A 15,453-nucleotide genomic window follows, 5' to 3' on the forward strand; every position below is an offset into this window, starting at 1 on the left:
CTACCTCTTTATCTCTCTTTCTCTCTCTTTTTCTGGGTCTGGGTGTTGTGGGTGTTTACCCCTCTCCTGTGCCCTCTTTTACTTTCCTGTCTTCCCCTGTCCTCCCTTCCCCTCCCCTCCCTTAATCTGAGCGAGAGAGTCTGAATCACACTGAATCAATTATTGAGAGAGCGGGGGTGAGCGCGGGAGAGTGGGGAGATTCAGGGAAGAGTGTTGGTCGGTCCAAGCATGAAGCATTAGTCGATGCTGAATTTGTTTTGGACCCTCCCTGCAGTCAGAGCGAGCTGCAGACAACAACAGAGGCTGCACGTACTTTCAGAAGCACTTAAGGTTAATGTCATTACCCGAGCATCCAGCCGTGCTGCTTCTTCTCTTCTTCCTGCAGCTTCGCTCTGCACGGGAATGTTTCAGAGCTAATGTTTGCTTCTTTAGAAGGAGCACACATCCAGGAATGTAGAGAAAGACAGAAACAAATGAGCTGCTTTTATGGAGAACTCTGAGTTTCAGAGAGCTGCTGTGGTGTGTTGCAGTGGGTGCAGCAGCCTCTGTGGGCTCCATCATTCAGACAGTCATTTACTGGAGCTCATACATTATTCATACAACTTCTACAAATGCCAGAACTTGTTAGTTTTTCCTCATGCGATGTGGGTTTGCTGTGGGGCTGTTTACTTCTCTCTTTGATCTGTCTCTCTGATTTTAGTTTGAGGTTATATTCAGTTCATTTTTTTATTTCTATTACAGCACATTTATAACTTGAGTTTTTTATTCTTTGCTTTTGTTTTCCCTGTTTTACCGACACCTCTCATGTGCCCCCTCCTCACTCACCCCCAAACAGAGGACAGTACTCAGTGTCCCACCTCCACAGAAGCCAGTTTCAGCACAGTGACCAATGGTATGTGAGCATTAAGTTGTGTGCCCCGCCCCGCCCCTCCCTTAGCCAATGAATGGACCTCAGTGCGCAGTGCAGTGACCTCTGACCTCTGATGATCTCTGCCCCGGTGTTTGAAGATGTGTAAACCTCCATCTCTTCCCTTTAGTCTGTTTTTGTGTTTTTCTGTTTGTCTCTGGTCGTCCCTCAGATCACAAACTGTAACTGACACATGTAAACACTCATCTTTGTTTTCTCTGTCTCTGTGTAACGCTCTCTGTTTGCCTCTCAGGTAAACAGCCCGATGGAGCTGTGGAGAACAATCAGAACAAAGGTAAAAACAGTGAACATGTTTATGCCTGGGGTTTGGTTTTGGAGGTGGGATGAGAGTTATGACAAGGTTACATGATGTCATTGAACTACTGTGTTGTTTGAATCTGTTTTATCAGTCATATGTATCTCTCTGATATTCAGACTGGATGATGTTTGAATGAAAGACAACCCTTATCAGAGGGATGTGGAATGGCCTTTTATCCTATCCCTATTTCAGCACCATGGACAGAGACAGACTGCTTCATGTGTCATTTAAACAACTCAAACTTAATCTAAAGAATTTAATTTCACGCAGATAGGTATTGAAAGGAAGTGTTTGAAAATAACCCACATGCCTCCTGAAGCCTGATTAAAATTTGACCTTTAGATTTACAGTAGTTCAGAGTCTGTTTGTGTTACCATTTTTTGTTGTTCACATTTTTACTTGAATTTAACTCCACATAGCTAGATGGTCCCTGAAGCTGGGCATACTTTGTCAGTAAGGTGATGTAGTAAATGGAGATAAAGTTGTATTTAGGCTGTGTCTGGTTAAACTGACACATAACCACTCCACCATAGACATGAGGAGCTAGCTCTGCTGAAATTAGCCATTCTTTGCTAAGTGATCCGACTTTTCTAATGTATTATGACTGAAAAAATCTTGTAGCTAGAAATTGAACTCTTTTTCAATAACTAAGGGATCAGTCCCTTCAGGATATCCCTAAATGCCTCTGTATCAGTCCCTTTTCTGTCTCTTTTATAGGGAAACACTGATGTCTAGACAGTTATAGGTGTTGGTATCTGTTGCCATACAGAAGCCCATCAGCAAACAATGTTCCATGCACCCATGTCAATAGTTGCTGACTCAGAGGAAAGGTTTCTTTAGAGGCAGAAGTCACCTGTTGGACAAACTCTGATTTGTTTTCATGGCCAAACCTGAAAGGAAGTGTCGGCAGTGTAGGGGCATGACAGCCTCTCTGAGACGACTCAATGACACAAAGTTTGTGAGATATGGTCTTGTGACATTTTAAAGGAGGGGCTCATAGCGCAGCCTTAATGCATCAGATCTCAGGACACATCTAAAATCAGGTGATTGGGTATTAAGTACTTAAAAATACGATGGAAATAAACAAAGTGAATCATCTTCTCTGCTGCTTTCATGAAGATTTACCTCAATGAAGAAAAATATGCATGATTTGTGCAGATTTGGCATCAGTGTTAGAGTTACAGCTTTGTGTAAAAGCTGCACACTTGTGCACTATCAAGCACCACGTCTTCTATGGTTTCAGTGTTAATCTAACAGGTTAGTGCTCTGCATTGACTTGATGTGAAGTTACATTTGTGATGAGATGTGATGAGCTCTGGTGTAGTGTCTGATTCATTGCAGAGGTATTACTCAGGCTGTGGCCCTGAATATGAGAACTCATCTTAGGCTTTAATAAAATGTATAAATGCTGAACACCTTTATACCAGGTGCAATGCTTCCATAACACTTCTTATAAGTTAGTGTAACTAACATATAACAAAGTCAGACATGCCTGTGCAAACTGTAATGATAATTGTTCATAGTAAACAGTAACTACATCAAGAGTTACATTGGTCTAAGTTTTGTTTTTGTCAGGAGTCAGGTGTTTCTGTATCAAGGTGAAACCTGTGTGGATGAGTTTGCTGCAGGTGCAGTGCTTCACTGAGTGTTTATCTTTGTGTTTTTGTGTTTCAGCCAAGAAGCAGGATGGGGGCGTTGCTATGGAGATGCAGCCTCTGAAGAGCGCAGAGGGAGGTGAGGTGGAGGACCGAGAGAAGAAGAAGACCAATGTCCCGAAAAAAGAGAAGAGCGTGCTTCAGGGCAAGCTCACCAAACTGGCTGTTCAAATCGGCAAAGCAGGTAAACAACTGGCTCACCTGAGCTGGGCAGCTGTTTCTAAAGACTTTCAGCATCGATAACATACAAATCACATGGAGGACCTTTAGCTCCAGTGGTGATCGGTGAAGACTCTAAATATAAGAAGTTATTAGGGGGTTGTTTGAACTTTGCACAAGCTGTGAAGAGTCAAGGTTGGAGTGTTTTTTTCTGAACTGCTCAAAAATAAATAAGTTTGTTGTTTAGGTTGGTTATTATCTTGAGATTGTGGTACATGCTCACACAGGTGTGGTGAATTAAAATAAAATACAATATTAAAAAATAAACTGATTCCCTGTTTGTCTGTTACCCTCAGGTTTGGTGATGTCAGCCATCACTGTCATCATTCTGGTGCTGTACTTTGTCATCAACACGTTTGTTGTTGAAGGTTTGTGTATTAGAGACGAGCACACACAAATACACACACAATTTTATGGTTTACCTTTTTTCTTTGATATAAATGAAAGCATTATCAGATGAACACAGGTCTACTTTAAGTCTGATTCCCACATTATTTTGCATAGGTAAACAAACTTTACTCTCTATTCATGGAGCTAAACTTAGCACACACAGTTGTGGTTAATGTTCCCTGAATAAATCAGTGTCTGTTTTTTTGCCGTAGAGAAGGAGTGGATGTTGCAATGAAGCTCCTCCCTCATTATTCTAGAAATATTTTTACAGAGTGAAGCCAGCTTACAGCTATGAATGACGACTAACATGGTCTCAACACTTTGTCTGATGTGTTTTTAGGTCGCACGTGGTTGACAGAGTGTACTCCAGTCTACATTCAGTACTTTGTCAAGTTCTTCATCATCGGCGTCACTGTGCTGGTTGTGGCCGTCCCAGAGGGCTTACCGCTCGCTGTCACCATCTCTCTGGCTTACTCTGTCAAGGTACGCGCACATCACACACACACACACACACACACACACACACACACACACACACACACACACACACACACACTTGTGCTTTACATGGTTATTAACAAAGAAATGATTCAGTATCATCATTTCCAGTGTAGACAGTGGAAGGAATGTCCCCCAACACCTGAATTCTTGGTTTTTGTTCTTTAACTGTGACTTTCTCCCTTTTATGTCCTCTCCTAAATGATGTAAGAATCACAAATGACACGCTGTTGATTTTTTTTTCTCTTTCCAAACTTTAAGTGTGAGATTTAGAGTCCAAAACATTTGACCGCATTTCATTACTGTCATTTTAAGTAATGCCTCTGAGTAAAAGCTCTGATTAAATTAATGCATTGACCTTGTTTCATGACAACAAAGGGGAGTCTCTCTGAGTACTGGTTATGTAATATTTCATATGATGATGCCCTATGAGCTTAAGTAGAAATAAAACAAAGAGGACCCAGGATTGAGCCTTGAGGAACTCCTCATACTGTTGCTTTGTTTGGATTTAAGCTTATTTCAGAGCTGATATTTGGTCTGTCCTGGAGTAAAGTGTCTGACTGTGTCCCAGGTTTCAGTTGGACAGAAACTGATTAATAAAATTAATTAGACTTGCGTTTACTACCACAAACTTTCCTCCCCTTAATCAATCATCATTCACTCCTATCCCATCCTCTCTGCCATCCCTCCATCCCTTCCCGTCTGCTCTCCATCACTCTCTCATTTGTAGAAAATGATGAAGGACAATAACCTTGTACGTCACTTGGATGCGTGTGAGACAATGGGAAACGCCACGGCCATCTGCTCTGACAAGACGGGCACGCTCACCACCAACCGCATGACTGTGGTGCAGACGTACGTAGGTGAGTGAAAACCACAGATACATCTTTCCAGCTCTTTACCGTGGATCTTTGTGTGACATCTGCAGCTGAGGAGGGTTTGTAGGTTTGATCTCGTTTGTCTGCAGGGGGCTGTTTTTTGGCTCATTTTCATTATGACTGCTGTCATTCAGGAGATTTTAGGTACTAACACCTAGGGCCATTAAAATGGTTGTAAAGCCTTTATTCTGTCACTGCCATTCCCCTTTCTCTTTCACAGAAAGAGAAATAAAGGCACTCTGCTGTGTCCACACACACAGACCTCATGTCTATCTTTTCATTAGTTCTGACAGAGAGTAGAGGCAGACTTCATGCAGGCTGGATATACAGATTCTGTGCGATGTGTGTTTAAGTCAGACTGTTGTTGTCCAGGTGACGTTCATCACCGTGTGATCCCAGACCCCGGGCAGATCAACCCCCGGACTCTGGATCTATTAGTCAATGCTATTGCTATCAACAGCGCCTACACCTCCAAGATCATGGTGAGTCATACACACACACACACACACACACACACACACACACACACACACCACACACACACACACACACACACACACACACACACACACACACACACACACACACACACACACACACACACACACACACACACACACACACACACACAGATGGTATTGTTTCTCATCTTATGTCTAGTTCCTGTGTTTTCAAACCCCTTACTGCTGTTGCTGATATTTGTTATTTTCTTTTTTATTCTCTTGTCGTCCTTTCTGGTACCTCCCTCTCTTCCTCTCTGCCCTCTTTAATCAACCCCCTTCTCTTCCTCTCTGTCAGCCCCCTGATGTTGAGGGGGGTCTGGCCAAGCAGGTGGGCAACAAAACGGAGTGTGGCCTGCTGGGATTTGTTTTAGACCTGCAGCAGGACTATGCACCTGTCAGAGAGCAGATCCCAGAGGAGAGACTGTACAAGGTAGGAGTGCTGACATGCAGCCCCATAGCGTTACAAGGTGTCTAAAGTGTTGTAAATGTTTTTACCTGCAGCTTTAACAGAAGCATCACAGTTTGTTTGAATATATCTGGATCAGGGCATCATTTTCCCCTTTGACTTCTTTGATAGATTATGAAAGAGTCTCAAAGTTTGGGTCAAGACCCCATATTTGGTCATTTTTCATATGCAGACATGACTGCAAACAGTGAGCATGCAGCTGTACTCACAAAGAATATTTTTACCACTGAGGAACTGAAAAGGCTTCAAAAACGCAAAGAGAACTATTCACATTTAAAAAAGGGGGAAAATACTCAGTAATACTGAAATGAAACACTTAACATTAAAGGTTAAATTTCAGGCTTCAGCTTCAGTTAAGAAACACAATTTCTGTAATTTCCATGACATTTATCATGAATCATATATCTCAAGATATATATAGATGAATTAATCGTTATTGATACAGAAACCTCTGTATGTCTTCTTAAAATGTGCATTAGACTTAAATAAAGCATGTGTTGACTAACCCTGTGGTTTTTGAGCTGATTTTAGATTTTTAGGGATTGAGAAATAACTGCAGCCCATGCTGTGAGGTGTGTGTGTTGTTATCATAAAGATGTATTGTTCTTCTTCTTATGTTTATACTGTTTAAGAAAATGAAATATTTAAATCAGATTTTATTTAATTTATGGCTTTAAAAACTCTCCTTATTAGATCTAGTTCTTACAATTCAGTCTTCTAAACACATTTTTCAGTCATGCAGAAATGTTACTTCACTTCCAGAGCTTTGACCCACAGGAATTAAAGAGTAGTAAAACAGAGTTTTAGGTAGTTTGACCCAGAAACTCATGCTATGCTATTTTCTGTAAGAGGTGAAGTTGTGACGTGATCTTAATAACCGACTGAACTTCCTGAGACTCCCAACATCTTTAATTCATGTGTCCAACATGCTCGACACACTCTTTGTGAACAACAGGAGGAGAAGAGAGGATTCTTTTTTGTTTTATGAGCTTCTTTCCACTCTCTGCTGAGGTTAAAACGCTAAGCTTTCTCTGTGTGTCTCCGTCAGGTGTATACTTTCAATTCAGTCCGTAAATCCATGAGCACAGTGATCAAACTGCCCGACGGATCCTTCCGCCTCTACAGCAAAGGAGCCTCAGAGATCATGCTGAAGAAGTGAGTGACGGAGGAGGGTTGGGTGGAGAGGTGGAGGAGTTGCATCAGACCTGTGAGAGGAAAAGTTCAGGGTTTCAGTGTCAGAAACAAGATTTGTTTTCTGTCCTGTTTCCAGGTGTTCCTACATCCTCGACACCAACGGAGAGCCCCGCAGCTTCCGCCCCCGTGACAGAGACGAGATGGTCAAACAGGTGAGACGTTATGGTTTGAAGAGTTGACGTGCAGAATCCTGTTTTTGTCTACGTGGTTCATATTCATATATTTCATTTCATAACATTATTGTCAACAGTATTGTACTTATAAATCTTAATGTAACAGGGTAAAGATGCATCAAAACTCTGTCTGTCGGCTTCATGGCTACACAGAACACTTTTTTATTTCTAGTCTATAACTACTGCACATATTCACATGATTAACACCACACATCTGTTGCTTAAGTCTTTAGTTTTGGGGAGTTGTTGAGGAGCATGCAGTAACCTGCCCTCTAAATGCTGAACTCCTGCTCTCCGCTGTTTTTGCCATAAAAACACGCAAAGGTTTAAGAGAGTGTGTAATTTTTTGTTCCTCCACCGTTTTCTCTTACTGTAACTCATCAAAAGAGGTTTTACATCCCTCCCCCTTGATGCTGATGGATGTGAATCAGTCTGACAAAATTTCTTGGAATGAAAAGCAGAAGACCTAGTATTTTAAACTGATATCAGAACGGCTCATATCTCTGCGGGGTTTTTTCTGAGGACTCAGAGCAGCAGCACAGAGGTTGTACGTGTTGCCTCGTACTGACCCAGGGAGCAGAGTGGTATTCTCAGTGAGTTCTTCTGATATGAGGTTAAGTGGATCTTCTTGCTGGAGTAGATGACTGAGATGCTGAGTCACAGCTAATAAAAGTAAAAATGCCTCCTAAATACTTTAACAGAAGCTTCAGAGCTCAGCAGTATTAATAATACACTTACATGCTCCCTTCAGAGGGTTAGATGAGACGTTTGATCCTTCTCTTTTATGTGCTCTGATTCACAAAAGGACTGAGCAGCTTTTAGCTCTGCTAACCCTGCTGACACTGTCTCATTCACGGGGCAAACAGTTCAAGTCTTTCTATGGAAACAAGCCTAAAAAAATCAACGACTTTTATGAGTTTGAGGCCAGGTCTGTTGATTCTCATGCTGAATATTTTCTCTTTTTGAAGCTGGTCCAGTTATTTCTCTCCTGCAGTTTTAGAAGCTTTTGACTTCCGCTGGTAAAAATCTTAAACATCAATTTCTGCAAAGGAAAAGTTCTGTGGCATGCTGTTTGAGTGAAATTTATACTGCTTTTTTTAATATAGTGGTAACTACAGTAGTGTAAAAAGTTTTTGGACACCCTTTAAATTTTACACTTTCTTTGATATTATCCCGAAATATTTGTGGAAGAAACTTTTTTTTGTGTTTTTCAAAAGGTATGGCTGCAATGGAGAGACTCAAACAAGTACAAATGTTTTCTTGTTAGTTTACTCTTAAGAAGAAAAAGTAACAAAAAGAAGTTCTTGACAGTTTTAATATGTCAGTTCTCAACATTGTCAGCATTAAAGTCTACCAGTAAAAGAGAATGTGTTTATAACTGAACAAAAGTATAGAAAAACTTTCAAATGTTATTTCTCCATATACACACGAAGCACAAGAAACAAAAATGTGTTTTTTAATAAAAAGCACAGTGTTCATTAGTGGATCACTGGTACTAAAATGACCCAGTACTCTAAATTTCTAAAATGTTTATTCAGAACGAACCAATTTTAGGTTTAAACAGCTTTTTCGGGTATTACAAAGTATTTTGGTTGTGACTGTACATTCATAAATTACACGTAAAGACTTTAGAGTGATTCTTAATGCAATATTTTACTAATGGAAGGCGTGTAGGGCTGCAGCTATCGAATATTTTAGTATTCGAGTATTCTACTGAAAATCCCATCAATTAATCGAGTAATCGGATAAAATACATTTTTGTTTAGTTAAAGAGCAGTTATTTTTCAAATGAAATTTTTTTTCTCTTTAAGAAATAGAATTTTCTGATACAGCATGCCAATAAGAGCACTTGCTTTGGTAGCTCCAAAATTTGTAAACACACTTTGACACATTTTTTGTGCCTTGTACATCTCATCAAATGTTGCGGACCCAAATGACAACGGTTTTATAGAATGACCCATTAGTCTTCAAACTCCAGAAAAGAAGCTAGATTTGTTGCTAGTTGCTGTTTTGTATAAGAGGTAGCTTGAGGGGTCTGAAAACTCTCTTAATATGGCCTCAGCTCTATTTGAAATACCACTTTTTGATCTTTTTAAAAATTAAACAATTCCTCGAGGTGGAGAAAATTACTTGAGTATTTTTTGTAATGGAGTACCTCGAATCATTCGAGGAATCGTTTCAGCTCTAAAGGCGTGTTTGAAAACTTTTTTCACTGCTGTATGATGTAGCAGTATTTTGTACGGGACTTCACGCTCAAGCCTTGCAGTTATCATGAGAGCAGCGCCACTATGGATTAGTTATAAAAAGTATATTTATATATAAAGTTTCTTAATTTGAATTTGTGACAGTCAGGGGTAAGTCTGCAGGTAGAGGAAATTCACACACTTTCCCTCGTGTGGTCTTTGCTAATGTGTAGGAATACGAGTGGAAGATTTTGTGATGAATTGAGATGATAAATTTGTCATGAACAAACACCTGTGTCCTCTCCTTCTTCAGCTCATCCTCTGTGTATGGACAGGCTCAGGCTCAGTCAGGATGAGAAGTCACAGCTCAGCTCTGTGCAGCTGAGAGCTATGGTGCTAAAAGTTCATCTCTGCAATCAGATGCAGAGCAAGGGCAAACTGCAGTGACCTGCAGAACGATAAGGACATATTCAAGCCTGAATGTCATTAAAGCAGCATGCTTTGTGAACTGAATCATGAGATCATTTGGAGAAAATGACGCACAAATCTTTGTGCTTTTGTAGCCAGTCCATTTTTAGAGAATTTGCCCTGAATGTAAAGCTGATTAGCTGGAAGCAGAGACATCAGCTAGCTCAGTTAACTCTCGGCTCAAACTGTGAGCTGTGTGTTATAGAAACTCTGTTTCAGCCCCCAGATTGCCAGGTCAAAGCAGTTCAGCTCAGTAAAGCTCATGGGCTGCAGTGATTTCAGGGGCTTCAGTTATACTAAGAAACTCTAATGAGATGAAAACATCCTGCGTAAAACATACAGAGAGTCAATGTTACATTTGACCAGAAACAAGCAGGAAATAGATGTTAGGAGGATAAAACTGTGTTGATTTGTTTGTTCTGTTTGGTTCAGGTTGAAAGTAGTGCAGCTGAGTTCAGCTCAATGAGTCTGCAGCCGCTTAAGGTTTTTTTTAGTTTAAGACGAGAGGCTGAGGAGATGAAAGAGAGCACAACAGCTTCTCCAGAATTTAAAAAAGATCCTGTTCCTACAGTATTTCTGAGAGGATTAAAACATGACTGGACAAGCATGAACTGCTGTCAAACACAACATCAAGGCTCCGTGCAGCAGGCTGGAGATGATGAGAGCCTCAAACTAAAATTTAATGAAACTATCCGAGGAGTTCAGAGGGAAAATGTCTCTTTGGAAGAATTCTTAACAAGGAGGTCCAACCAGCCTGGAGGAACACACACACACACACACACACACACACACACACACACACACACACACACACACACACACACACACACACACACACACACACACACACACACACACACGCGTGCGCACACACACACACAGAAAACAAGCTGAAAAGTTGGAGGTAATATCTGTAGCAGTTTGGAAAGTGGAATGTTTTTTTTTTCTCTGAGACTTAAGAAGTATGAAGCAGGATCTCCATATTTCAGCCCTGCAGTCTTTGAGTTAATGTGCTGAGATACACAGAGACAGTCGGCCCAGCAGCCTTTGGTCGGGAGCAGTGATAGGGCGCAGCAAGGGGACAATGGTTGGTACGAGGCTGCAGCAGCAGCAGCAGCGGCAGATGATATGCGTTTGAAATCCTCCTAAATTAAGTGCCATTCAGCTGCAGTCTAGTTTGTCTTTGTGCATTTTTGAGCTCCTACAGTCTACAGAGAGTCGCTCTCTGACTGACAGGCTAACTGACCTAAATCTGGCTCATGATGAACACAGCTTGTGCCCAGAGAAAAATAACTCTGCTCCTTACACAACTTTATTCCGGCTCACTTGTTCAGTTTGCATTTTGGCGTCTTCATGTCACCTCCTCTCTCTGTCACGCTGTCTTCCCTCTGCTGTCTGCGGGGGCCGGGGGCCTTCCCCCTCAGCTGTGTCAGAAACATTCCCACTAAGGTACTCACAAGGTCGCTCACAAAAACTTCAGACTGTGCTTGCTGTGACCCGCACTCCAAAACATCATGGGACATTTCCTGAGCTGTAGTATGTTAATCCCTCCTCTCAAACCTGAATGATTGATTGACAGGTGATTGAGCCAATGGCGTGTGAAGGCTTGAGGACCATCTGCATTGCATTCCGTGACTTGCCAGCCAATCCAGAGCCAGATTGGGAGAACGAGGCGGAGATTGTGACGGAGTTGACCTGCATCACTGTTGTGGGGATTGAGGACCCTGTGAGGCCTGAGGTAAAGGGACAGTCTGTGACTTTTATAATGTTTGATTTAAAGCTGGGCTTCAGAGGTGATTGGCATTGTGCTGTCCCCTCTGAAGGTGCCTGATGCCATCCGTAAGTGTCAACGTGCAGGCATCACAGTGCGGATGGTGACTGGTGATAACATCAACACAGCCAGGGCCATCGCTGCTAAATGTGGCATCATTCACCCTGGAGACGACTTCATCTGTCTGGAGGGCAAAGACTTCAACCGAAGAATCAGGAACGAGAAAGGAGAGGTGAGCCCTGGCCTGAGAGGGGCGGAGCAGGAGGAACCTACAGTCATTTTAACCTGCAGATGAAATGAAGCCTGTTCAAATCATGAGCTAAGATGCTAAGATGTGATGACGCCTGAGCTTTGTTACGATGCTTTTACAGACTTGCAGAATGAAAGGTTTAGCCTGTCTTTGATTTTGCTCTTTCATACCTGAGTGTACTCAGGCTGTCTGGGTTAATAGTGACATCTAGTGAAAGGGGAGACAACCTCACAGCTCTTCTGATGTGATGGTACTCATCTCTCACTCCTTTCTCTGTCCGATCAGATCGAACAGGAACGTATCGATAAAATCTGGCCCAAGCTCCGCGTGCTGGCTCGATCCTCGCCGACAGACAAACACACGCTGGTTAAAGGTGAGTCTGTGGTCTGATGTTGTTCATTTGGTTCACGTCTCTATCATTCAATCACTCACACCAAGAGACTGATGTGCCCTGGTTCACTGTTTCAGGAATTATCGACAGCAGCATCATAGAGCAGAGGCAGGTGGTGGCTGTGACAGGAGATGGCACCAATGACGGACCAGCTTTAAAAAAGGCCGATGTGGGCTTCGCTATGGTAACCTGACCCTTTACTAATGTTATAACCTGAGTTACATGCTGTAAATTCCACAGACAGGATGAATGTTTAAGTAACTAAACTGTAAAGGGACTGTTTTACATGTGAATGTTAAATGAATGTTGTCTTGTGTTTCCCATCCTCTCCATATCTCAGGGCATCGCAGGGACAGACGTGGCGAAGGAGGCGTCTGACATCATCCTGACGGACGATAACTTCAGCAGCATTGTGAAGGCCGTGATGTGGGGACGAAACGTCTACGACAGCATCTCCAAGTTCCTGCAATTCCAGCTCACAGTCAATGTGGTGGCTGTGATCGTGGCCTTCACCGGGGCCTGCATCACTCAGGTACACGCACGCACGTACACACACACACGCTTTCTTACACACATGTGTTTTTATGGTAAAAACTTGAAAATTGGAGGATCCAACCTATTATGCATCATAGAAGTTTAAGAAATAGGGTTCATCTCTGATTGGTGCGTTGATCTTTGTATCGGTTTGATTCTGTCAGATATCAGCAGCAGGGGGGGGCAGCTTCATTAGAGGAAATTAGAGTGTACTCTCTGCCCATGCTCCCTCACCTGGTTTGTGTTAATGAGCCTGAATCTTTCTGTATGTGTGTGTGTGTGTCTGTGTGCAGGACTCCCCTCTGAAGGCAGTTCAGATGCTGTGGGTCAATCTGATCATGGACACTTTCGCTTCTCTCGCCCTCGCCACTGAGCCCCCCACTGAGGCTCTGTTACTACGGAAACCATACGGACGCAACAACCCACTCATCTCTCTGACCATGATGAAGAACATCCTGGGACACGGAGTGTATCAGCTCGTCATCATCTTCACCCTGCTGTTCATCGGTACACTCCTTCTCCCTATCCAACCTAACTCCTCCTCCTTAGACCCCCTCCCTCGTCTTTCCCTCCTTTTTATTTCACCTCCACTTTCTCTTTGCCTTTTCTTACTCCTCCTCCTCTAAGCTTTCTCCTTCTACCTCTTCCCTTCTCACTTTAACTCTTCTTTTTCCTTATCCTTGTCTTCTCTGAGCCCTTCTTCCCCTCTATTCCTCTTAGTTATACTTTCTACCTCCCCTCTTCCCTCCTCTTTTACGCTCCTTGCCTCTCCTCTTCCTTCGACTCCTCATTTTGCTCCAGTCTTTGTCTCCACCTCCTCCCCTCTTTCTCTATTTTTTCTCCTAATCCTTGTCCTTTTTGTTCTCCCTTTCCTCCTGTTTCTTCCTCTTACTTTTCTTCTTTCTCCATCTTGTCCTCCTCCTCTCTTGCTCCTCCTCTTTACTTCTGTTCCAATTGGTTATACTCACTGCCTCTTCTTTCTCCTGCTGCTCTTCTTTTAACTTCTATTGCCTCTTTTTCTCCTCCTGTTACTCATGTCATCTTCCTCCTCTTCTCTGGTCCAGGTGAGCGCATGTTTAACATCGACAGCGGCCGTAACGCTCCGCTCCACTCCCCGCCCTCTGAGCACTACACCATCATCTTCAACACCTTCGTCCTCATGCAGCTGTTCAATGAGATAAACGCGCGCAAGATCCACGGAGAGAGAAACGTCTTTGACGGGATCTTTGCCAACCCCATCTTCTGCACCATCGTCCTGGGAACCTTCGCTGTGCAGGTGAGGTTTGAAACCCGCTGAAGCTGCTTTTTATGTCCAGTATGTTTCTGGGTGTGGATCCGTTTACTGACTGAGGTCTATGAAGCTTAAAAACCAGAACACTTTATGTCCAGATGTTTTCTCCTTTAGGAAAAAATCAAATGCTTGTTTTTCATTTATTTTTAACTGTTTTTCTGTGGATTATCTTCAGAGGGCTGGTTGGCCAGGAGCTGTAAATGAATCAGCATGAAAAAAATGCTGAATATGTAAAAAAAATTAAACTTTTAAATCAAGAAAGTTTGTGGTCAGATTGAGTTATATTGCTGAGTATCTTGGTTTTTTGGGGGCTGTGGAGCTTAAGGCAGTGAGGGGTCAGTAAATGTTTGGTTTTAAATGAACTCTTTGGTGTTTAGGTTCCCCACAAAGACTTAAAAATCAGATCTTTTAATTTAAGGTCTGAAAAGTTTTTTTTCTACTCTAAGTCTGTAAATTAGAAATGGAGACTGTAAACTCATTAAGAAAATGTTTACTGAGGGAATAAATTAGCAGAGAAGAACATCTCTGCATCCAGTCTGTAAATGTTGTTCTACTTTCTTCTTCCTCAGGCTCGAAACGATGACGTAATAAAAGTTTCTGTGATCTAAAACCATCAGTCCAATCAAGCTGAAGGCTAAAAAGCTGCAGAGATCTAAAGAGAAAGAGGACGAGTCCAGATTTAAGACTCGGACTGTCTCAAACACAGCAGGGAGGCTGTTTGTTAAACCAGAAGAGATGCGCCGAGCCAAGGGAGAGGAGTAAACAACAACACAGACGAGCAAACAAACACAGAGGGAGGGACGGAGAGAGGAAGAGAGGAAGAGGAGTCAGTGCAGCTCTGAGTAGAGATGGGGGGAGAGGAGAGAGAGCTGGGGGAGGCAATGATGAGGAGGCAGTTCAGAGAAAGATAAGAGAGAGCTGAAGTCTGCAGACAGCTGAGAGAGGTGAAAACAGAGATAAGTGAAGAAGAAAGATGATATTACTGTACCTGATACTCTGTGTCGTACTCCCTCTGAGACTTGTCAATATGCAACGTGGTGTCGGGATGATAGTGTCAGGATGATAAGCCTTGTTCAGCCTGTAAATGATCATGTAGCTGTTTAAAATGCTGTCACTACATCTGCGGGGGAGACTAGATCAACAGGGAGTGTGACTGTGGTCCAGGATTAAAGAGGCAGGCTGGAAACAAACCACAGAGCTGGGTTTCATATGGCAGAACAGCAACAGGCAGGTCATTCCTAACAGTCTGGACTGTCTCTCTGTCCAAACGAAGGCTCTGCAGCCAAACTAATCCACAGCAGAATACCTGCCTTTATATCCCAAACTCTATCAACAGTTTCTAATTCCGCTGGGTTTGGTCTGA

General features: G+C 42.5%; 1 protein-coding gene across 3 annotated transcripts in view; it reads left to right on the plus strand.

Annotated features, from left to right (window-relative positions):
* Nucleotides 1-15,453, plus strand: part of atp2b3b (ATPase plasma membrane Ca2+ transporting 3b) — a 50,484-nt gene that overhangs the window by 17,642 nt on the left and 17,389 nt on the right. For all 3 annotated transcript variants that reach the window (XM_074681223.1, XM_074681222.1, XM_074681224.1), the window contains exons 7-22: nt 1,161-1,202; nt 2,901-3,065; nt 3,397-3,468; nt 3,831-3,973; nt 4,719-4,851; nt 5,239-5,348; nt 5,665-5,799; nt 6,884-6,990; nt 7,106-7,181; nt 11,433-11,591; nt 11,677-11,856; nt 12,160-12,247; nt 12,343-12,449; nt 12,606-12,797; nt 13,093-13,306; nt 13,864-14,075. In XM_074681223.1, coding sequence (XP_074537324.1) covers nt 1,161-1,202; nt 2,901-3,065; nt 3,397-3,468; nt 3,831-3,973; nt 4,719-4,851; nt 5,239-5,348; nt 5,665-5,799; nt 6,884-6,990; nt 7,106-7,181; nt 11,433-11,591; nt 11,677-11,856; nt 12,160-12,247; nt 12,343-12,449; nt 12,606-12,797; nt 13,093-13,306; nt 13,864-14,075 — 2,135 coding nt within the window. The remainder of the gene's footprint in view (nt 1-1,160; nt 1,203-2,900; nt 3,066-3,396; nt 3,469-3,830; nt 3,974-4,718; nt 4,852-5,238; nt 5,349-5,664; nt 5,800-6,883; nt 6,991-7,105; nt 7,182-11,432; nt 11,592-11,676; nt 11,857-12,159; nt 12,248-12,342; nt 12,450-12,605; nt 12,798-13,092; nt 13,307-13,863; nt 14,076-15,453) is intronic.

The sequence above is a fragment of the Halichoeres trimaculatus genome, unplaced genomic scaffold, assembly GCF_033239565.1.
Source record: "Halichoeres trimaculatus isolate MK-OKI-2021-1 unplaced genomic scaffold, fHalTri1.1 fHalTri1_scaffold_11, whole genome shotgun sequence".
Taxonomy (NCBI): Eukaryota; Metazoa; Chordata; class Actinopteri; order Labriformes; family Labridae; genus Halichoeres; species Halichoeres trimaculatus.